Source organism: Ambystoma mexicanum, chromosome 7p, assembly GCF_040938575.1.
Source record: "Ambystoma mexicanum isolate Mex_15411 chromosome 7p, UKY_AmexF1_1, whole genome shotgun sequence".
Classification (NCBI taxonomy): Eukaryota; Metazoa; Chordata; class Amphibia; order Caudata; family Ambystomatidae; genus Ambystoma; species Ambystoma mexicanum.
In genome coordinates this window covers 648,561,715-648,586,819 of record NC_090939.1, presented here as the reverse complement: position 1 = coordinate 648,586,819, position 25,105 = coordinate 648,561,715, and the positions used below count along the sequence as shown (strand labels likewise).

Below are 25,105 nucleotides of genomic sequence, written 5' to 3'. Positions count from 1 at the left end.
GGGATAAAACGCAAATCATTATACTGTGAAAACCGAAATCTTCCTTTTCAAATAAGTACAAATGGTCAATAGATAATCAAAATCTGCAAGTGATTTCAGAATGCAAATATCTAGGGAAGAAGTTTAACAATCTTACCTCCTGAAAAATCGCTTGAATCAGCAATGATAGCTAAACTTACAATGTTGATTTCTCAGGCCAAAATTATTTTGGCAAAATTTGATAAGTTTACATGTATGCCCATCATGTCCTATTAGCAACAAAAGGTTTTACCAGTCATCACCTATGGGATGGAATCTCTGTTACCCAGAACTCAAGTATTCTGGAATCGGATAGAGGCAAAGTTTTAGAAAAACATACTTAATTTACCAAAAAGTACGCCAACTTTGTTACTTAGATATGAACTCGGCCTTCTATTAATACATATACAAGTCACCTGGAAAATGTGCACATTGCTTAGGAAATGTCTATTGGGTTTTTCTAACCGAGATAGTCTGGCCATCCTAGCTAATCATTTGTTGACCTCAAATCAGTAATTTCCCTTAAATTGGAAAACGCATACTTTGAATGCTCTTGCCAATGCTGATATCTCGACCAATCTCCTTCTTATGAATCCGAGCAGAGCAAAGATCAAACTTTATCAATTTGATTGGCTATGTACTGTAGAAAAATGCATAAAACTTAAGGATTTCAATAGGAATCTTTTTGGTCACAAACGATTTCGCACAATGGCTGACTATCTTGTTAAATGTCCATCTCCAACTTTGAGAATGAAAATTCTAAGAGTGCGACTGAACTTGTGGCCAGTGAACGAGATTCTGGTTAGAAGAGGCCTTCTCAAAAAAGAATTAATTCATTGTCGTTTCTGTAAAGAGGCTTCATATAAAGAAACTCTTTGTCACATCATCACGAAATGTAAAGCCTTCATGCCACACCGTCTGAAACTTGTCAAATGCATGACATCTAAGCACATTCAAAGATCTGACAATGAGACATGGGCTGAAATCTTTGGAACTGGTAAAATCTCAGTTAGAATTGCAACTATTCATATTCTCGACGTTGATTTTCCGCATGAGCGAAAGGTGATTGCAAGTACAAAATGAAAATGGAGTACCTAAGTATTATTATTACACGCAATACTTTGTTAAAGAGTTTCAATTCTCATTCTTTTTCTCATTGCTGATTGTAGAGTGATTATGCTGAAATTAAGCTAACATTTTAATGCTTATTGATACGTATCCATGCTTTTGTTTTATTGTTTAATTGCCTTTTTTCTATATATGTAAGGTATGTTTAATTTTTATAATACCACTAAATGATGAATTTTATGTATTTGTAAAGTTGAATTGTCAACTAAATCAAATAAAAAAATATTTTTTGAAAAAAAAATGAAAAACCTGCCTTGGGATGAGCCTGAATGCTATGCTTGCCCCCACGCCATGCTCAGGTCCAGGTCGAGCAGAATTTTTTTTTTTATTAAATAACTATTCTCTCCCAAGTCTTGGCGGGTGCCTACCTAGAGCATGCTGCACTGTGCAGTCAGGCTTCAATGCACACTGCACTATCTGGGGGGCAGCGCCCCCGCACCTTAAACAAGCAGCAATAACTAAGCCAAATATAGCAACAAGTGACACATAAGAACAAGGCATTTCAATAGCTGGAGTGTAAGACAGGAATTCACAAATGCATAGAAAATAAGAAGCACCAGCTAAAATTGTATTCTTTGGACCTAAACTCAAGGCACCCTAAGGGAACCTGGGAAAAATGTCATTGTCCAGGGAAGTACCTGTAAAAGTCGATTCCAGGGGGGTTTAGGAAAAGATTTTATAGTTCCTCAAGAAATAAAGGACAATGTCAGTATGCAGTTCTGCAGACGTGATGAAAAGCATGGTTTGCCCCATTTCTAACCACAGGTGCAGAGGTGGTGGCAACCTACCAGAGGGGACACCAGTGAACATCCCCTTTAAGAGATCCAGGTTCGAGCCCCAACAGCACCGGGATAAGATGCAGCCAAGCATGATTCAGCTCCCAATGTAACATGGGAAATTTGGTTCATGCATGCTAGCAGATGCAGAAATCTTTGACGATGGACCGTGCAGGCCAATTAACGTGACCATCGAGATTAACCCACCAACCTCGGGCCAAGAGGTAGTCCTCATGGTCATTGTTCCAGAAAATGCACTTCTACTATGGTGGAACAACCTAGTAAGTACAGCTCTTCTTTTGCAGGGTGAACTGCAGGATCCAATCATGCAGGGAAGCGTGGCCCAACAACAACCATGACAGCCCAATAGAAGAACAATCGCCCTTCCTTGGAGTGGGACCTACCATCCAGAAGTGGAGGTGGCTCCAGATGGACATACAAACCTGACTAAGGCAGGTTCCGGAGGCTCTACGAGCAAAGGAGAGTGGCACACCCGCAGAAACGGTCCCATAACTCACATGACAGTGGAGGCAGCCCAGGAGAGCCCAGAGGGGTAGATTAGGTTGAAGCTTTGGAGTCCCAGCATTCTTCCAGTTAACAGTAGCTTCCAACATGAAGGTAGGACACTCGGTTGTTAAAAACAGGAAGCAGCAGTAAAATGGCCTGGAAAACAGTCCCAGCATGAGAACTGTCCCAAGCTAATGAGGATGGCCGTGAGAGGATGCAGAAGGCCCAGGAAGGACATCCAGCCACCGAAAATCAGAACCGGAGCTAAGCCCAGGACACAGGGACTAGCCAGTATAGCCAGATCTGATCCTACACATGCACAATGGCCCAAATTGGAGAGAATTGTCCAACAGGCATGTAAACCTGCTTCTCCTGAACGTTCCAGCAGAATTGAGTGCAAGCACAGTGTCTCCCCTGGATATCACACCCACACCAGGGCTGGCCTAAGCCAGCCCACAAGTCACAGATGGGGATTTAAAACAAAGTGTGGCTGCCATATGTTGTCCACATAATTACAAACACAACATTATAGGGTCAAAACATTATCTTCTCTTAAACGGAGGGTTTCTGGACCTGGCCCCAAAAACTGCCAACAGCTCAGGACCACCCCAACAGACAGTGTGACATACCAGTTCAAACCATTACAAAGGGTACATGGGTGAGTCCACATCGTCGGAACGGGTAGTGTAGGCCTGTCCTGTGGTTTCCCTAGACAAAGGAAGCCCAATAAACAAAATGACTGAGGGTACAATTTAAAAAAACATTGTTAGCCCAACGGCTACCCTTAAAGTACATTGGGCTACCAATATAGTAAATCGACTTGCACCCCTGTTCAAAACTGAACTACAGTTGACACTAGCCTACACCCTAAAATCAATGTAATGTGTTATCATCACCCTACATTGGTTTTAGGCACAAACTGGTTGGTTACAATATACCCCGGGCCTAGGAGCCTTATAAGCTACCAACGTATAAAGGGTCAAGTGAGAGGAGAACTTCAGTAGAAGGTCAGAGATATAAGAAGGGCAAAAAGCAAAAGTATTAGTTGACCCTAAAAAGGGTCAGCAGACCCTCCAAAAATGAAATTGTGTGCAAACAGACCTGTCCCCTTATGACAAATACAAATATATTTAAAAAAAGAGATTCCATGTTTTATTTTATTTTTTTTACATTTAGCAACTCTGCTGCACAGTATCTATATGTCTACCACTGGAGCATTTTAATGCTAAGGATGTGGACGTCCACATCCCTAATAAATAAATGAATTAATGCAATTAGTACTGTGACAAAAATTCATGCCATTGTTAAGCTTATCAGCAATGTTGATATTTTTGTACATTTGTGCTTTGAATTTTCACATTGAAGTTATAATTTTATATCTCCATAACAAACTAGATAATATACCTCCTTTAAATGCGAAGTGGTTAAGGGAAGTATTTAAGAATTATATATTTTTTATTTATATGTAAAAATATGTTTTGCATACCCCCTGGAAAACCGTTTGTTACAGATTATGCACATGCAGTACAGTGTTCAAAATTGTTCTTAGTTACCAGGACATTTATTTTTTGATTTCAGCCTAAGGAAGCAGAGTCTTTCCTTATGAACCTCTCAGAAGAGATCCAGAGACGACTAGAAGCAGCTGGAATGAAAGGGCATAAGTTAACTCTAAAGATCATGGTCAGGAAAGCTGGGGCACCAATAGAACCTGCAAAGTTTGGAGGTCATGGCATCTGTGACAACATTGCCAGGTAACTTTGCAATGATAAATTATGAATGTTTACCCTATTTGACAGTTATCGGCGGTGCATAACGAGCAAATGCTTAATATGACCTCTGTACTAGTACAGATAACATATACTACTTGAAGCAAAAATAGAGTGTTTCCACATGAACACCATGGTTTCAATAGCCAATACAAGTAAAGGAGTCATCTAACCCAACTTTCATTTGGTGTCCACGTAATTAGACACAACAATATAGGGTCAAACCTTTATCTTTTAATCTGAGGGGCAAGCAGTCAACCATTACATGCATTAACTGGCTGCTCGTCTTAAAGAGAACCATGAACTACAGTCATTACCTGATGCAAGAAATGGACCACTATGAAAAAATCATTGTAGCCAAATATGTTGATCCATAGTTACTCCTATGTCCCGTCCCCTTTCATGCATACTCTTTGGGTATAGTCCCTTAAGGGGGCAGGACCCGCAACATGATGCAATACAGCAATATAAACTGAAATACAAATAGGTGGGCGGATGAGGCCATGCCAAACCCTGATCCACCCCTGCGCATGCTCATGGTTCTACTGGTAATCATTTTCTCTGCACAGATATACCTTTTTCACTGTCAAGGCAACTCATTCCCTTTAACTCACTGAGCTGCGAGCAATTCATTGAATCCAATGCCATGCCAAGAGGTGTGAGGTATCATGAGACCTAATGTAAGGGGTGATCCTGCCATGCTGTCTCAGGAGCCTTCAATTTGCCTATGGGCTGTTGTGTCTTGCAGGACCAGTTTATTTATTTCCACCTGGAGGGTTGACCTTTGTTGTTTCTTTGGAGTGGCCATCACTGATTGCTGCCTGCATTATGTCATGGGGGTTGGAGTGGTGGCCTGTTCTACAGCCTAGCAGTGGTGCAAGCTGTCCAGTATTCAGAACCGATCAATTGAAGCATGAACAGCTAACTATCTGGACCCAAAACCTGATGCTGAAAGTGATCTCTGCATCTGAGACCCCTGGACTTCCATCAATGGCACCAAGGCACGACATAAGGGGGCCAGCAATTTCAAGATACTCTACAGTGGTCTCTGAGTGAATCAGAGCACAGGGTGTGAGTAAACATACCTGTTCCTAGCCCCAGCGTTTAACACATTTAAAGTCCTTACACCACCTCTCTTTTGCCTGATGGTAATTGGTGTATTTCTTGTCAAGGCTCTTCCACTGGGCTCTGTTAGGGAGATGTATAATGTTGGTGCTGCATCCCCTCTCCTAGTGAGACCCCCCAGCACTTTTTGCAGGACTTATGGACATTTTTCTAGAATCCAGAATGAGTGGAGCCTTTTAGCACTTATTCATTCTTATGGGCTCTATCTTTTGGAACGCTATACTTTGTATTTTATGTTTCCTATGGAGTCTACTTTCTTCCATAACACTTAAAGGCATCTGTATTTTACTATTGCAGCACACTGCTCCTTATGGACAGTGTTTCTGGGGACCCTTAGGGTCCCCCTTTGAGATTATTTTCTATAGCCTAGAGTAGCTACAGTTCTTAAGTGTTAGGACAGTTTTTCTGAAGTCCAACTAAGGGCTTAGTAAAACCATTCAACTGAGAACAAGACTCCACTCTTAGCATAAGACTGTACCACCTGAGTATACGGTAGCGTAGACGGAGCAAGCCAGGCTTACCTTAGGAAGGAGAGAGGGCTGTAGAATCAGTACAAAGAAATTGTAGTACACGTATGCTCCAAAGAAACACTGAAAAATATGTATTGTAAAAATAAAGGGTTTATTTAAATACAAGTGGACAAAGGTAAATCTTGGGTGAATAAGTACAATCACATTATATAACCACAATTATAAAAACAAAACACTATGCTTTAAAGTACACAGACCAAAACATAGACCTTATTTAGAAAACGAACAGCATTTCTACGCAGGTCCGACTGTACCAAACACCTTTAATATAGGCCACACCTATTCATGGGGAGTAAAACCATAAGTTACTTTCAGATTACTTTACAGTAATTCAAGGGTAGTAGACCTTGTCACTTATGCAGTGACACTCTGTTAAGAAATCACTTAATCAACCAACCCTTTTATCAGGATACTTTTCTGAATAGTGGAACACAGATTCAAGGAACAGTGTATACCTTTAACTACTTTGAGGATAACAGTTATTCTAGGTGAGTAAGACGTTTTTGGTGTAATATACAATTACAGTTGCTTTTCAGCTCAGTGGAACACAGTCTAAGATAAGCAAAAACGATCTACACTAATTTAGGATTGCACCAGGCAGGCCAAGGTCAGCTACACCTAAGAACACTTTTCAAGAATGGCAAGCAGCTATTCTAGGCATGTAAAACTTAATGTGGTAAAATACTATTACAGATGCTTTTCAGATCAGTGGAACACAGACTGCAGTAAGCAATAACTCTAACTTATTTTGGACGGCACACAGCTAACTCAAGGTAAGTAAAACATTATATACCTTTAAAAGGAGCGATCAGCAACTTTAAGTTATGTATAGACCTAAGACTTTTATTTATTTCTTTATATAGCGCGCAAGCAGCCCAGGGGCATTGAGGCGCTGTTACTTGCAATAACTTAGTTACATGGTACAGGCATGGTAGCGATTGTTGACACATTATGAATACAACAAGACATCATACTGTTGTTACAGATATTGCATTTGGTCATATAATACAACATACATGAAAAGTATTCGTGCTGATGTGTCTGGCCTTATGTGAAGAGGGTAGTTTTCAGCGTTTTGCGGAAGGTGGTGAGGGAGGCCTCACCTCGGATAGTGGGTGGTAGGGCATTCCAGTGAGTGGTCGCGAGATAAGGGAAGCTGGATCCGCCCGCTTTTACTCTTTTTACTAGTGGCACAGAGAGCATGTTGGTGTACGGTGATCTAGTTGGCCTGGTAGTGGAGACGGGGTGGATCCTTTGTGAGAGGTATGCAGGAGCAGTGAGGTGAATGCACTTGTGGGTCCGTGTTAGGGCTTTGAATACGATCCTTTCCTTTATTGGGAGCCAGTGGGCTAGTTTTCTTGCCTCAGAGATGTGTTCTCTTTTAGAAATGCCTAGGGCTGCCCGGAGAGCATTGTTCTGTATTACTTGTAATCTCTCTAAGTTTTTGATGGAGGTTCCTAGAAAGAGTATGTTACAGTAGTCTACCCTAGAGCCGGTGATGGCTCTGGCTATGTTGGTGCAATTCCCTTTGGAGAGAAAGGGTCTGACTGCGTTGATAAGTTTTAGCATCTGTATAAAACAGACCATGGAAAGCAAAACCCAATGTTACACTTTAGAAATCACTCAGTTATTCCAGTCAGGTAAGACTTATTCTAAACACGCTATAGTTAGGGGAAGCAAGACCCAGTTGGGGAACTTGTACACCTATTCTCTGAAAGAAATAGTTAGTGAAGCCTGTAGCACTCCTTTTGGGAATGACGCACAACCAATTCACAGGTGAATAATTTGAACTGTTTTTCTTTAAACGTTTTTTATTATTTTAAACACCACAAACAACCAAATAACCAATAAACATTCATCACAATGCGACAGTAATATGACCTCTGTTTCACCCGCGTCCCTCCGCCCCCCCGAGCTTACACCACATCACTAGATCAACATCTGCTCAGAGGGTATAACATGCACTTTGTCTGTCAAGGAGTCGCGTTCTCCTGCTCCAGTCTGAGCCAGTTCGAACAGTGTTGCCACTAGATGTCTCCAGGTCATCAATGTTTCTCCAGGGTCATCACCCCCTCTGTTGGCTGCCTCCCCCCACACCACCATCTCAGCCTCCACCCATTTTTGGAGATCGTGCCACCACATTTCTACCCTCGGCCTACTGCTGGCTTTACATCCCATGGCAATCCTGCGCTTAGCAAGAATGTAGGCCAGATCCTTGAGTTTGCATACATGGGTCTGGGAAACCCCCTTATCGTGCACGCCCATACTGATTCTATTTCCAGTTTAATATCTCTCTCCAACAGGCAGTGTGCCACCTCCCGCCAAAACTTTTCTATTTCGGGGCAGCCCCAGAACATGTGTATCGTTCCCGCATTTATTGTTCCACATTTGGGACATGTCTGTATTCCTGCACCCTTAAATCGCGCAATCCTCTGTGGGGTCATATACGCCCTATAGGTAACATACAACTGGATTTGTTGCAACCTCGCATTTCAGGATACCTTTTTCTGATATCTTTGGGCTCTCACCCCTAGCCCATCACTCATAGGTTCCCCGGCTTCCTCCTCCCAGTCCCGTCTTAACTGAAGCACTTCTTTACCCACCCGAGACATGAGCAGCTCGTAAATCCGGGAGATCTCATGACCCCCATCTGATACATAGATAGTTTTGATGACCGTGTCGGGCTTTCTCTCCAACACTGTGTCCGCCCATGTATTTTTAACTATCCGTACCATCCTGGTGTACGTGATGTATTGTCCACGCTGCAGCCCAGTATTTATCACAAGCGTGTCGAATTCCATCACCTTCCCTTCCTGCCACATATCCCCAACCGTTGCAATACCATTCGGTTCCCAGTGTCTGCGTATTATATTCCGCAGTTGTTCATCCACTACCCTTAGTGTCACTAGGGGTACCTGTGGGGAGCACGAGGCTGGGTTCTCTATAGCTTGGCAAGCTCTTTGCCATATTTTCCCTTCTAGTTCCAACATCCTCGAGTATCCCTTCTGTTGTATTTTTGGCAGGCAAATACTTTTTTTCAGAAAGAACTGGGCGCATTCTGCCTTCAATAGCCTAGATTCTGGTGTTGGGTCGTCTGAAAGCCATCTTGCGACATATTGCAGTTGACTGGCCAAGTAATAAGTCTCAAAGTTTGGCAACCTAATGCCCCTCCCCCCCCATCATCATGTGTTTTGTAGTTTCCACAGCACTATTCTATTTCTGGTTTTGTGCCATATAAACCTTCTACAAAGTATGTTGAGCTTGCCGAAGAATCGCTTGGGTATCATGTAACAACCTAGGTAACCCCACCATCTTTAGCAATGCCACTCTCCCCATCATGTTCAGGGGGAGCTTGGCCCAAAATGTCATGCTGCGTTCAATATTAGCCACCGCCCTCTCCGTATTTTGCTTATGTTCAACCTCCGGTGTATGATATATGTCGATCCCCAGGTATCTAAAGGCTTCCGTCGCCCATTGTATCTGGAGTGACGGTAGTTGCTCCTGTAGTTACCCTTTATATCTGCCTAGGGTGAACATAAATGACATCTTGGGGTTCACAGTTATTCCGGAAAACGATGCATACCTGAATAAATTAACCTTATTTATAATTTTCAGAATGGCACAACACACTTTCAAGGTAAGTAAGAACTTGTGTAACTTTCCACTCTCAGAGTTAGTTACCAACTAACTCTTTCACAAGTAAGTACTTTTCAACACTTGTTATACTTTTCAAGACAGAATCCTTTTACTTATCCAGTCCTTCCCTAGTCTACTGCCTGAGTTCACTCAGTGGCAGAAGAGGGACACTAGTGGTCTAGTTGCAAGCTGTAGGCAGGGTGAGATAGGGTTCTGTTGTAGCAAAAGTCTGAGTTCCCCTGGGATGATTCCAGCAGTGGGCCTGGGTGAACTGGATGAGAGGACTCCCAATCAAATGAAACACTCCAAAAGCTTTAAGGAAATCACACAGGCTTAAGGTAAGTAAATGCCCCAGCCAACACAGTACCTCCGCACAGAAGAAGAGTTGCAGCAGGAAGACTTCAGGATCTGCAGCCAAAAACACAGTTGTGTTGTCATGAAGACAGAAGACAGGACTTTGGAAGGGATTTTACAGCAGGGATCAACGGAGAAAGCTCCAGGCAAGAGTTTCTTTGTGGCTGGATAGGGCTCTGTGGGTTTGGCGCCCTTTCCAGGAGGCAGAAGAAGACTGAATATCGCAGATTGGATTCTCTTTGTTTGTAAGGTCCAGCACTCTGGAGGACTTTTCAAACTCGATTCACGTCTCTGGGGGTCCTGCAGGATGCCACCAAAGTTTCAGTTCGGTTTGTAAGACTGTGCACCGCACACTGGGTCGAGGTCCCAGGGTAATGGGGTATTGCAGCCCTGTAAGGTCACAGGACGACCTGGAATTGCTCAAAATGCAGGTCTTCTTGAGTTTAGTGAATCTCACCAGGCTCTGGGTCAGCATGTTCAGAGTCCCCAGGTCGCTTGGAAGGAAGGGTAACAGTAGGCTCTGGTTACACAGCAGGCTCTCCGGTTGCTGGAAATCGTCTGAGGCACGTTTTCTTAATTTTCCTCTTCGGATTTGGTTCCAGTAATCGACTTGTCAGCAGCTTCCAGGTTCGTAGTATTTATCAGGAACTAGGGCACAACTTCGGAATTCTCACCCTGCAAGGACAGTCAGCCCCCTACTGGGAGTTGTTTCCTTTCCAGCAAGGTGGAAGACAAATGGCTGAAGAGATTTGCACTCCTCCCTCGCTTCCTGCCTTTCCAGACACTCTGGAGCCTGGGCGGAGAATCCACAGGATTCCCACCGAAGACAAAACAGCCACTGAGGTTGTTCCGTCCTAGAATGGCAGGGGAAGACCTCAGAAACGGCAAGCAGACAAGAAATGGCAAAAAAAGCAAAAAAAGAGGCCACAGTTTTAGAAAAATGGTGGCCCTTCTGTGCATTAGCGAGGCTGAAATAAAGGAATGGTGCGCTCAGAAATATTAATTGCTAAAATGATGGCCAATAGTCTAAAACATAGTTTAGACATATTTTGAATGAACGTTCCTATGTAAACACTTTGAGCAAACAAGGTTCAAAGTGTTTACATGGGAGCATCCATTTTGATTTCAGGCAGCCTCCTCAGCTCTGCCCTTGCGGCACTAAACAAGCAGCAAAAGCCCCCTACTGGGAGCTTTTGCTTACTGCAGCCAGAGCAGAGCTGAGGAGGCTGCCTTCACTTTCATTTTACGTTTTCGGTGCTCCCCAAGCCCAGGGAAGCACAGAAAACGTAAAATGAAGGCAAAAAGATGAGGCGCGTCAATTAAAGATACAACGCTGTTGTATTTGTGATTGCTGTGGTTGGAAAACCACGGAAATCAAAAATACCACCACGTTGTTATTCTGACAGCGGCAGCTTTCGCATGGAGTCTCCTGGGATCCCCAAACCCTGAGGAGACTCAAAGCGAAAGCTGCCGCATTCAGAAAAACGACCTTGTTGGATTTGTAAATACTGCAGCATTACAAATACAACATTTTATTTCTCACTGTGACAGCTTTCGCTTGGAGCCTCCTGGACTCCCTTAGGGTTGGGCGAGCCCAGGAGACTCCACGCGAAAGCTGCCGCAGTGAGAAGTACTGCAGCATTTCAAAACGCCCGCGTTGTGTTTCTGCCTGCAGCGACTTTCACTTTGGGGCTCTCAGGCAACCCCAGTGGAGCCAGAGAGCCCCGAAGTGAAAGCTGCTGCATGCAGAAACACTGCAGCATTTCAAAACATCTGCGTCTGCGTTGTGTTTCTGCCTGCAGCGGCTTTTTGGGGCTCACGGGCTCCCCCGGAAGTGCCCGAGAGCCCCAAAGTGAAAGCTGCTGCAGGCACAAACACTGCGACATGGAAACACAACCGCGTTGTTCTGCCTGCCTTGGCTTTCACTTTGGGTCTCCGAGGCTCCAGAGGGAGCCCCGGAGACCCAAAGCAATAGCCACGGCAGGCAGAAACACAACGCGGTTGTGTTTCAAAAACGCTGCGGTTTTTCTTTCTAAGTTTCTCAGGCTCCTCCGACTCAGAGGAGCGCGAGAAACTTAGAAAGAAACCCACAGCGTTTTAAAATACAACAACATTGTATTTGTTTGCGGTAGCTTCAGCTTGGAGCCCAGGAGGCGGAAGCTAACGAAACATTAATACAACATTTTAAAAGCTGCGGTTTTATTTCTAAGTTTTCCGGGCTCCTCCAGCCCGGAAAACGTATAAAAAAAACCTGCACCTAGTGCTTATTTAAAAAAAAGAAATTAGCACTTACCGAGATGCAGCTTTCCTGCCTGCAGTCTCTGCTCTCCATGCTCCGGCTCCAATGAAGCAAAAGCAACCAAGTGGTAGCTTTTGTTTACTACAGTTGGATGGCTTTTGCTTCATTAGTGCCGCAAAGGCAAGCACAGGCAGCATCCATTTCACAAAATGGATGCCTCTTAGTGCTTCCCATTTTAAAGTTTGAGCTACATTTGATCGATACTTTACATAGGGACTTTAAAAAAAAGATATTTTTAGATTTTTTTTTTTATTATAGGCAATCTTTTTTGCCAATAATATTTCTGAGCACACCATTCCTTTAACAGCTTGCGAGTAATAAAGACTAAAAGCCATAGAAGTAAAACCACTGCCACCAGCAATTCATGTAAAACTTCCAATTGTAACAATGTTACCAGGTAAGTAAGAAAGGAGATACATTCTATCCCCCCAGCACTCCACATGAGGTGGGGTGTGCTGGCTCACTATATAAAATGTAAAGTGGGTGGGGGGTGGACATCCCGCTTTACTACTTGATCACTGTAGTTCACCCAAGTACATGAAACGGAAATTAAGAGGGGAGCCCAAAGGGACAACCCAGCCTAAGCCCAAAAGTTGAAGAAAACAACCACTTCAACCATTCACTATGGAGAGACATATAAAGGTCACCCATAAAAAGAGTAAAAGACTAGGTTAGAGGGGAAAAAGATTCCTCTTCACCTAGGGTCAAGGTAAAATAGTTGCCTAGTCAAAGCAAAAGATTCTGGGGTTGACACAGGTCAGGAAGATTTATCATCGATATGAAAATCTTACGTAACATTAAGGATAGAGAGATACTTTGTATCTCTCCTAAAACTTTATAGTCTCAGAGATTGGCACACACCACCTTATGTGGCGTGCCAAAAGGATACCTAGTATCCCCCTTCTCTCTGCTCCTGTGATTATTTTTAGTCACATAGACAACCTCCTAGTTATGTCTAGTGGCAGTGGACGTGTGCTACCGACTATTGTGTGATGTCCATAGCCTCAGTAAGGCTCAATAGGGACACCCAAGTACTAACTTGGGGCCTTCCTTCTTTTTTCGCCATTACTAGCATGGTTGTTCTTTATCAGCCCTTCTTCTACCGTTTTGGGAGGGGGAGGCCTGTGTGTGTTTTGCCTTCAGCGGGAACCCTTGGTTGTCCCTGCCTAGGCTCCAGATTGTCTGGGCAGGAAAGAAGTGGGGGGAGAAGTTTTCCACCCCCCCTGTCCTTAGTCTACCATACTGCCTGAATGGGACCAGCTCCCACTGGGGGATGGCTGTCCTGACTGGATAGCCATATGCCCCTTTCTGTAAATTGCTGAGGAGTGAGTGCTGGAACTGAATAAAAGGCCAGGCTCCTGGAGTGAAAAGCAAGTCGACCACAGGAAGCTGAAGTAACCAAAGAAGACCACGACCAGAGACACCTGCAGACTCTTTGCAACACCGTGAAGCGGCCACTGCTGTCCTGACCACGTTTTCTGTGTAACACAGGACCTCCGAAGAGGACTCCTTGCCTTTGACTGGTGGGAAAACCAGCCCCAAGACCAACTTTAATTTGAGCCATCTCTTGAGGTCCTGTGGGTTTCCAGAGCTGCAGAAACCCAATACCAGGAGACCTGCTGCCCCTTTTGAGTGCATAGTCGTTGAAAGGCTGAATTCATCCAAGTCTTTGCTGAGCCCTCAAGGACACTCCAGAGACACAATCTAACTCGCCCAAGTCCCCTCAACAGATTGCAGGACTGCAGGAACCGAAGAAGATTGACCAAGCTTATTGTATCCTTTGTTGGTGCTGCAGAAAAGTCACCAAAACCGCAGAGTGACAAGAGAAGTTGGTGAAAGCCATGCCAGAGGTCCTCCCTCGAGACTGCTGCTGAGTGATCCCCTACATTGTCCTGCCTTTCCTCATCAGACCAAGGCATCCGGAGGTCGGGGTCCAGAGCTGCAACATCTTGGACCATCCAGCCCCAAATGTTTTCTTCTAACGAAAGGTACTGTGGGGAAGACAGTATTGCTTACCTTATTCCAGAAAGTCGCTCCAGAGTTTTCGAATGCACGTAGAGGTGTCCAGGGCAACCTCCTCTTACCTTCGACTCCAGCCGATGCTTGTGTCCTCTTTAGTGAGTCCTTAAGAGGGTCTCCAATGTTGTTTAAGCCTTCTTGCATCTTTTATCCTAGAGACTAGAAAGTATTCACAGGAACGTTTGACTTCTGCTGCTTTTCTAGACGTTAAGCCTCTCGAACTGCCTTTTAGCCAGGGTTGCGTTTTGGACTTTAAAAGACTTGCTGTGCGAAGAAACTACCTCTAGAACCTTAAGCTCTGCTAGTATAACACTGACCAACTATTTTCCTTCCTAAAAATCACTAGCTTATATATCTTTGCTAACTTAATTCAATTACTGTATTACCTTTTGGCTGCACGTTATTACCTTTACTACGGTAGACCTGTCAAACTTTTGTAAACAACTGTACGCGTTCAGCCACTACCAACTAAGAAGTGACCTTTTGAAAGTATCTCAAAGTATACCTATGTGTGTTGTTTTATTATGCTAAGTATTTAACAGTGACTCTTGTGTACACATCTATTTTTTTATATAAATGTAATTGTTTCTTTGATGTGCATTACTAACTGGGTTCAGTGTACTTAACCACAGCTCACATCTTCCTCTTAAGATAAGCCTGACTGCTCTGCCACTCAACCAAGGGTCCCGAGTAGTACAGACTGATGCTAAGAGTTGGGGATCTACAAACCACTGGGATAGCTTACTAAAGTCTTACATCCAAGTGGGGCTTTAGGAAAACTCCCCTAGCAGGCTCCCCCTAATGTGGTTGGATAGGAAGAAGGTCTGCGAAGAACATTTCTTCAATTGTTTTTTTAACTTTGATACCTTTACAAATAAGACTCTTAAAAAGACTCATAGCCTTCCGAAGAGAACTACATTGGGACCTGTCACTGTAGGGCACTAAAGTAAATTAGCACCTGGCACGCCGCCAGAATCCAGAAAGCTGTGCACCCATTGGTGCATTCAGAGCTTTACCCTATGGTAAGCCCGGAGACATTCATGCGTGCATCGCACACCACTCCCGTCCATTTTACAAGTGGCCGCCATGGAACAGGAGAAGGGACTACGTGTATTCCCTTCTCCCGTTCCATGGCGCTGATTCTTTTTGTTTACTATGACCGCCATGGAAACAGGATAACTGACTACGTTTCCCAGTCCGCGGTGCCCATTTCTTTTTTTCGGCTGCTGAGAAACGCGACAAGCCTCGCAACTGAAAAAAACCTACCAATTCTACCCCGGTCGAAACGACCGGGCTACTAATGGCAATAAGCCCCTTGCCGGTGGCCCATTACCACGTAAGGTAATGCCCCCGAGGCCATTTGTTCACTATGGGTCCCGAGGACATTACCATACGCATTAATGGCCCACCGACTCTGGGCTTATTGCCTAAGTGTTAGTGCTCTTAGCAGAGCACACCAAAACAAATGTGTATTATATAGTAGTAGTAGGGAATGTTTTATTTGTTACTTACCTGTTTCTTTTCAGTGCTAAGAGTTACTCTAAGGCTTAAATGAATAACAAAACTTTTATGCATTCTGCCTAACCTGTGTTATTGAGAGTACTGAGTGTTTTCTTAACTGAACCATTCACCACTCGTGCAAATCCCAAGTTTAAGCCTTGCTGCACAGTCGCCCTAACCAGTTAGTTTGGCTAGACATGTCTTTTTCTGTTCACCACTGCAGGGTGGCCTCTAAGAATCTGTCCAGAGGGCTGATTCTGAATATCCATCTTAACACCTGAATCAGATTTTGTCGAGGACTCTGCAAAGGCAAGGGAACCCTGAAAAAGTACCCCGGTTAGCACTTTGTCCCATTCTAAAGGAATAAGGCAACTTATTTTCTTTCCTGGGCCCCACACTTAGCACAAGAGCAAGCAGGGATTCTCAGTTGCAGGGTCTCCGTTGTAGAACTCCTTGAATGATAATTTTAGGTGTCAAGTTTCACACCCCCCTAGTTACTTGCAACGCAGTTGAGCTATCGTTGAAGGTTTATAGCATTTTGTTTTAGTATTTTATGTAGCGCAGTCCTTGCTTCAAGCAAAGGTAAGACATGTTAACAAACATCTTTTGTTGTAGACTGAGGCTCCAGGAACTACCGGCCAACAGGCAGAGGGGTCACAAGATACTCCCAGTCCCACCGCTGAGGGGCCGCAAGGCTCTGATACCAGGGACATCCCTGAGGAGCTTTGCTCTACTACCGGGCTCGTGCCCGTGGGGGCGCCTATACGCAGCACGACCAGCATCGTGGCCAAGGGCACTTTGCCTCCCAGATCGCTACCTGAGGTGCACGGAAGTTCTGAGCCTTCGGTTTTAAGCATGCAGGCGGAGACTGGGCCCGGCTCTTCAGGCACAACGCAGCAGGCACCTGGCATGACAAAATGTCCGCCAGGCCAGACAAGATGGTGACTCGCCCAGAGCCTCCTTCTTCTGGAGAGCAGGCATGGGGATTGCACATCTAGGTGGGACTGGACCACTCCAGTGACCTAGTTCACACAATACCTGACCACACCTTCACAGGGGCGGTACGCAGCTCCCAGCGTGGTGTGGCAATGACTGCCAAGACAATAAAATATCAAGACCTCAGCAGCCACAGGGCCTAACTCCTATGCCTCCAGGCCCTTCCCCTGCATGCAAAGATAGGTTCTTCGAAAAGTTCTTTACCCTCATGAAATCACTGCAGATGGGCACCATCTTGGGGGGGGGGGGGTCATCAAGGGCATGCTACCTCCGGCACCACCCCAGGCTCTGACTGTGGTTAGATCCCGACACCTGTTCAGCCCTCGTCCCCATGCTCACACCATTCACGGTGGCTCCGCCTCTGGCGCAGGCTGCAGCACTGCCAGTCAGCACGCCACAGCTGCTCGCACCCAGCACGTCTCAGACAGCTTCCGACCTGCAGGACACAGCGGGGGACACGGACTAGGACCAGGATACACCTTTGTCAACTAAGGCCTTCCATAAAATGCTGGCGGGTGTAGGACTATACCTTTGTATTCTGAAACCACAAGTTGAACAACCTGAAGCAAGAGTCCTGGCCGAAGGACTGACCATTCACCCTGCCACAAGAACTGGCATCCCTCTGCAAAAGACGTATAAACCCTGGCCAAGAAGGGGGATGGGTGAAGCCGCATTCAACGCAACCTACCAATAAATGCCTTGATGACAAGTAAAGGCAGGTGGAGGGGGACTTCCTCATTCTGGCAGTGCACCCGCAACCGCATTCATCAGTTATAGCTACGGCCTTCCTTTACTCAAAGAGGAAAAAACTGCTGGAATCCTACGGCAAAAATATTTACTCTGACACCCTGCATCTGCGCCAGGCCAATGCTGGCGCTATGCTGGCAGCAGTGAAGCAAAAGCTGTGACGGGAGATTGCGGATTTCCTCCCATCGCTCCCTGTGCATCATAGTCTGGTGCACTTCAAGGCCGGATTGGCAGGGGGCAAAATCGTGGCCCAAGACATTATGGAATCTACAGTCGCTTACATCGACAACACAGGTAGAACGATTTGTGTCACCACAGATATAAGGTGGGCAGCTTGGCTCAAGGTGACCAAGTTTAACCCCGATGTGCAGAAGCACATTCTAAACCTGCTATTTGAGGGGGGTGACTTGTTCCATTCGACCACGGACAAGGAACTGGACAAATAGAAAAATAGCTATCTGACAGCTAAGTCCTTGTCAATCCTGACAAAGTCGGCACCCAAACCCTATAGCCAGAGCCTCCAACGCTCTGACAGAGTCCGTACCTTCGGTGGCTTCACAGGTTTTCAGGAGCAGCGCGCTAGGCAGCCCGACCGGTCCCCCAGCCAGCACAGGCGCAAGCAGCACAAATCCTCCCACAAGGGGATTTACCAGTCTCAGAGGATAAGAAGGTGTGACAATATCATCCGGACCCACAAGTCTCGTGTGAGGGGGCAGGTGTGCCCCTCATTTCCAGTCCTGGCAGGCCAGGTTCACGGACCTATGGATTCTCTCTGTAGTGTCCAAGGGCTTTTGCCTGCCAATTCTTCCACTCCCTCTTTTCTCCCCTCCACTCCCGAAGATTGGGACGGCAACTCTTTTGGCGGAAATCCACTTCCTCATCATGAGTCAAGCGGTGGAGGAGGTCCCAGCTTCGCAACAAAGCATGGGCTTCTATTCCCGAATATTCACAATTCAGAAAAAGAACCGGGCTGGCCTGAGAGTTCTGCTGGACATTTCTTCCTTGAACCTTTCCCTACCACTTCAAAAGTTTCAGATGGTTACTCCGGCTCTTATTGCGGAGACTCTGTATGGGGGAGACTGATGTTCTCCTTGGATCTGAAGGATGCTTACCTGCACGTTAACATTTGGGAGTCCCATCGTTCCTTCCTGAGGTTTAGGATCATGGGCTTTCATTTTCAATACAAGGTCCTCCCTTTTGGCCTCAACTCAGCTCCAAAGGTATTAACAAGACTAATTAACTCAGTGGCAGCCCTGCTCAGGGCGGAAGGCCACCACCTTTATCCATGTCTCAACGACTGGCTAGTCCGAGCAGAGTCTCCCGAGGCGATACAGCGCACAGCTTCAGCACTTATGCACATGCTAAACGATCTGGGCTTCTCTATCAACCTCAAGAAGTCAGTTACTCCCCACTCACTCCTTAACATTCATGGGGCTAATTTGGGATACAAGGGTGAAGAGGATCTTCCCCTCGGCAGACAAGATCACGGCAATCATGAAGTCCACCAGGCATTTTCTCAGCAAACCTGTGACCTCAACATGGTGGTTACAGCACTAGCTAGGGATAATGGCGGCATGCCTCCTGGTGGTGCCTCACAGAAGACTCACAATGCGGAGGCTGCAGCTGCATTTCTCAGCCTTGTGGAATCAGGAGACTAGCTCCTAGGCAGCTCCTGTTAGCATACCACAGCACCTGCACCTGGAGTTGGAGTGCAGAGACCAACCTGTTAGTGGGCATTCCATTCAGGCAGCCCTCTCTGGAGATCACCATTACCAAAGACTCGTCCCTAGAGGGATGGGGTGCTACACTGGACAACCACAGTGTCCATGGAGTATGGTCACGACAAAAACAGTTTGAACACATCAACTGACTAGAGATGATGGTCATCGGGCTTGCCCTCAAAGCTTTCCTCCCCATTGTCAGCGTCGGGGTGGTCTGCATCCAGACGGACAGCTGCACTTGCATGCATTACATCAACAAGCAGAGAGGTACCAGATCCCCTCCCCTCTCCCGTCTGTCCATTCGACATTTGGGAGTGGGCACTGTCCAACAGCATTTACTTATCAGCAGTCCACATGCACAGCGAATCCAACTTGGAGGTGGACAGGCTCAGCAGGCTGGGGATCTACAACTACGAGTGGCAGTTGAACAAAGTGGTCCTGAGGGGGATTTTCGACAGGTGGGGCCACCCTCAAGTAGACATATTAGTCACCACGAACAACAGGAGGTGACACCAGTTTGCTTCCTGGCTGGGACGAGGCAGGGGATCGCAAGGGTACACGTTGCAGATCACGTGGAATGACATGAATGCATACGCGTTTCACCCCCACTCTGCTGATTCACAAGGTCATCTGCAGGGCCAGGGAGTCACGGAACCTTTGACTCATCCTGATAGCGCCATGGTGGCTGGCAAAACTGTGGTTCTCGGAGCTCCTCAGATTGTCGGTCCAACCTCCAGTACACTTTTCGCTAGGCCAGCCCACTTACTCTGCCAGCAGCGGGCGCAGTAGTTCACCCTGCCCCACAGAAGTTAGCCCTGGCAGCGTGGTTTCTGAACCGGTCACCCTGAAGCATATACACTTATGGCAGGACAAACTGGCCATCATACAAGTGGCAAGAAGCGACTCCACCCGGAGTCGGTACAAAAGCAAGTGGACCAGGTTCTACCACTGAACCAAGGCAAACAAGGTATATCCACTGACATGCTCACTGGACGATGTGTTATCCTTCATGACGCATCTGGCTCACTCAGGTGTGCTGGTAGACACCTGCCGTATGTATCTGGCAGCCAGGGGGGCCTACAAGAATTCAGGAGACCACATTTTCTCCTCTTCCAATACAGTGGTAAAAAGGCACTGGCAGGACTGACCAAATGATATACTCCGGTCAAGCGTCCACATCCGGTCTGGGACCCTTAACGTGTACTGGCTCACAAACCTTTCGAGCACACAGCAAGATTCAGGCTCTGGTGGCTTCAGAGCCTTATACCACGTTTCACCGGGAGATAGTGGTGCTCAGGACGCATCCAGCCTTTCTCCCTAAGGTTGTTTCTTCCTTCCACATTAACAAGGAGATGGTGATCCCTACGTTCTTTGCTGACCCAAAGAACGAGGCGCAGAAGTTATTGCACTGTCTGGATGTCAGGCGTGCTCGAAGATTCTACCTGGACAGGACAAAGAGCTTCCATAAATCGGATGCCTTGTTCATCACGTTTGGCTGGTCAAAACCAGGCTGTCAAGCCTCCAAGGCTTCCATAGCAAGGTGGATGGTGATGGCCATCAAGGAGGCGTATGAGGGGCAGCACAGGCCTCTGCCAGCAAACATGCTCGCCCACGCCATCAGAGCGAAAGCCACTGCTGTGTCTTTCCAAAGACATGTCCCATGGCAGACGATCAGCAAAGCACCTACTTGGGCTACCCCATTGGCCTTTTGCAAACACTGCTGCTTGGATGCCAGCGCCAGGTCGGACGCAGCATTCGGCCAGGCAGTTTTGAAGAACTTGTTTTCTTAGAGGGGCAACTCTCCTCCCCAGAGCTGCATTCAGTTGTAATCGTCCGTACAGTAAGGAGGAAAGGAGACGTGGACGTAGGAGTAATTATAAGTTACTCACTGTAGTGACTAACGTACTCCTTGTCCATAGTCCCATTTCCTCCATACGTCCCACTATCCTACCCTGTAATATCTAGTGTTATTAGGAAATCATAATATTGTGGATGCATCAAAGGGGACTGAGGAGTGGTGCCGGTGGGTAGAGTCAGGGGAGCGCATGCTCCCCGGGCTGCGCCCCCACGCGCATCTAAATTTAACGGGGAAGACCATTCTTTCTGGTGAAAAAGGTTGTTTTCCGTCCCTAGTGAGGGACACCCCTAGGCGTCACTTCCAGGCAGGGGTATGAATAGTAGCCTAAGCCACACTTAGACAGAACCGTGAATATCAGCCTGCGTCACATCTAGACAGAAGCGGTAAATGTAGGCTGCTGGTGTCATTTCGAGACAGGATTGAAGGATACGCCCGAACGGAGAAAAGGGCAAACGCGGTATATACTGCTGTTTTGCTGTTGTGCTGGAGGTGCGTGGAGCAGGGTCCCTCACCTTAGCATTATTGAGCTTTACGTGTGTGTGGGACACAGTCTAAGGACTGCAAGGAAGGAACGGTAAGGAGTTTTCCTCCACTCATTTACACTTATCATCTGGGGGAGCAGCGGGAGACTGTCGTAGGCTCCTCCTTTGATCTCGCTGGTCCTGCACTACTGACGTGAAGCTGGGAAAGCTCCTTAGAGCCTGTTGCACTAGCAGTACATACATACATACATACATCAATCACAGCGAATCTTAATGCGCCTTTTGTGTCTTTGAAACACTGTAACTCCTCTGCTTTGAGTTTGTCTGGAGGTTTGTGCGAGTCCCCCTAAATCTCCAACAAACACTTAGGAGGTTGACCCCATAAACTATTTACTATTTTGGGACCTTTATTTAAGTACCCTTGGTGTGTCTTGCAGCTGAACCTAAGTGATTATTATATACTCTGTGGCTATCTTGTTCAAGGGGTGTCCTGTCGGAAACTGTTAGAAAACAGTTAGACAGCAGAATCAGCCTGCAGTGGCGTGATTTGCCAAATCGGGTGCAGAATTGCCTTTCTACAGATGTGAATTTGGGAGGCTATGGGCCCCTCAGATCTTGTCTAGAAGACCTCCATATTACAGCTTTGCCAGTGGGTAATCTTTGGTACTTGTTATGAAATTGCGCAGCATGTTCTCTCTGAACAAAGAAAGGGAGGTGGAAGGAGATGGCTCCTACCTGCTGGAACCTCAAAGAGCAGGCATCTCTTCTGGCCAGGTGGCCGCCCCAACCACACATCCTATTACACCAGAAACCGTTCAGGCACAAATACATGCTGAGGCAGGGCATGTATCCTGGTTGGACAGGGGAGTGGAATTTTCAGGCCACTCTTATGAATCAATGGCAACGGGGTCTGGAGTACACAATAACAACCACAAAGATTAAAAAAAAAGATCCAGGACCATTTCGGTAGAAAAAGAAACAAAAGCCACAATGACGTGGAAGGATACCCAGCAATTCTTTGGGCCATGCCACAAACACTGCAAACCCCACTCTCAAGTACAGAAGTTCATCCTCCTTCCATAAGTATGAGTAATGACATGGATGTACCAAACTCAGAAGGGAGTGGACTGATTTCACCCCATTTAGCTATCCTCTCCCCGAAATAACTATAGCATAAATCAAAAGTGCAAGAAGATATCACCCACACATATCCTCCTACAGAAAAATCGGAGCCGAATATAGACACCCTGAAGGCCCTAAACTTTGCTTTGAACTCTTTTGTTACAGTATTTGAATTGCTGAAATCAGAAGTTCATTCTCAGGCAGCACACTTCTGGAAATGACAAATGAGGTGGCGTCATGTGAGTCCACGCTGGTGGGCCTGGCCTTGACCATTAACACTAACATGGCCATTTAGAGACTTGAGACTGGAATTGGTTAAGCAGGGTCTCGATATCTCATCTATACAATCTATTCTAAACAACAAAAAGAAAACAGAAGAGGAAAACCACAGACTCGGGCAGAATTTTCTTTCAGGAGTTGAATTAGCTGGGAGAGCTAATTCAACTCCTGAAAGAAACTCTGCCCCGCAGGCAATGGAAGAAAAGGGGGATATTACTCAAGACCAGCCCTTTGACGACACACCTCTCTGAGTCAGTACTAGAGGAATTTCGGAGATTGGCGAATGTAGCAGGTGGTGAATTGGAAGTCACCGAGGGGATGACACTAATAAAATCTCCAAAGGTAACAGAAAAGCGGATAGATGTTGAAGCTGGTTGGCAGCCTGCATGCTACCAGAGGTCAAGAAGCAGAAGGAATATGAGAAAGTGGAAGGAAGGAAAAGATCAAAAGTGGTGCAATCTAAATCAAAGAGGACTCAGAAAAAATCGAAAAGTCAAAACAACTCCACTATCTTTGGCATAGATAAAGCCACCCATCAGCAGACAATGCCAGCTCTCATTCACAAAAATTATACAGGAATCCTAGTGGAAGGCTCTCAAGATGTAGCCAATCAATCGGAAAAAATTGGAGATCCAAAAGAAAGAAGGAATTGAGGTGGGGGGAGCCAAGAATGGCATCAAAGAGGTAAAAAGTATTCTATAATTAAGTACAGTAGAATCTGCCAAAACTGTGAATATAAGCATTGGCCTTCATACAGATCTGAGGCATAGACAAACCAGCAATCCAGAGGGCATTTTGGGTGAGAACAAAACTTTAAGATCTAGATCCGAAAAAAGCAACCAGATCACTACCCCTTTTAGTAGTAAACTGCCTTAAGAGTAGTTTATCGGACAATGTAAGATGTGCGCCTGTTTTCTTACCAAACAAATCCTCCTTGCTGGAAAAATGTTTGGGTATCAATGACGCATCAACTGTATGTAGCAAAACCAACATAAAGTTGGCCCAGAGCTTTCTGGCAAGCGAAAAAGAAAATATCACTGAAAATGTGGCAAAGCAAACATTTTTAACGGTTGACACGGTCTGGACCCCGGCTGCTTAAAACCAAAATAAAAATAGACTGTATGCATAATGGACAAGGGAAATCTGTGTCAATTATTCTTCAATCTAATCAAGAAAACCATGTCATTGTATCTCAGGCAACGGCTCAAATAACTGCACTGTCTATAATAAAAGATCTTAAGGACTATGCCGTTCCAAGAATCTGCTTAAGACTTTTAGCCAAAGTTAGAAGTTAGACAGCACAAATCATTAAGTCGGTCTGTGATTTTAGGAATAGTCAAAGTGAAAAATGTGTACTTGTTTTCCTCAGATGATATCAAGAGTGTAACATTTCCCTTGGCTCAAGACCCTTTCCTTGTGGAAGTGGCTTTCACCTCAGTCAGTGCAAAGAATGCTATCTTGAGTGAATCGAGAGAACTTGAGCTTTACGGCCTGGAAGTTTCAATCAGTGAGTCCAGGGGTAACTTCCAAGAATGTATTAGTAACATAGAACTGACTACAAAAAATCCCGTTGACTGGGGAGATCAGCAAGGATCCAGGAAAAAAGAGGAAAAAGGTTTAAGGGAGGAACAGAACTTGCAGGGAAATGCACTAACTCTCTTGCCGGAGATTCTTTCCCAACTTCTGCAGAAACTGGGTGAAGGTACCCAGCAGCTTTAGAAGAAAGGGTCTCAATGTGGTTAGTTGGAACACGCAGGGTTCCAGTACCTTTAAGGTAAAAGGCATGTGTGACTATTTGCTCGACTTGGGAGGTATAATCCTCTTGCAGGAAACATGGTTGGTGAACCCCCCGAGTATAGAAGGCTTTACTGTGCTATCTTTACCAGCATTGCAGAAAGCAAATGGCAGACCCTCAGGGAGCCTCCTGATGGCTCTAAAAAAACAAACGTTTAAAACCATAGTACCCATGTATAAAATGCTTATGGTATTTAGGCCTGCCAAGCCCACCTGACTCGGAACAGCACAGCCTCAATATGGGTAATAATTAACATCTATTGGAACCCTGCCTGTTTAAAACTACATTCTTTCCTTGAACTCTTGGGATCATTGTTGGAAACAATCCAACTAGATTCGGTGAGTAGCAATATAATCTTTGCTGTAGACCTAAACACAGACTGTACACAGTTAAAAAATGGTCCAACATACCACTCTAGTGCAAAAAAGTAAAAAAATGGGAGGTTGT

At 45.6% G+C, this 25,105-nt stretch overlaps 1 protein-coding gene across 4 annotated transcripts in view; it reads left to right on the top strand.

Moving 5' to 3' along the window:
• Nucleotides 1-25,105, top strand: part of REV1 (REV1 DNA directed polymerase) — a 1,193,441-nt gene that overhangs the window by 720,869 nt on the left and 447,467 nt on the right. For all 4 annotated transcript variants that reach the window (XM_069636691.1, XM_069636693.1, XM_069636692.1 and 1 more), the window contains one exon: nucleotides 4,008-4,180. In XM_069636691.1, coding sequence (XP_069492792.1) covers nucleotides 4,008-4,180 — 173 coding nt within the window. The remainder of the gene's footprint in view (nucleotides 1-4,007; nucleotides 4,181-25,105) is intronic.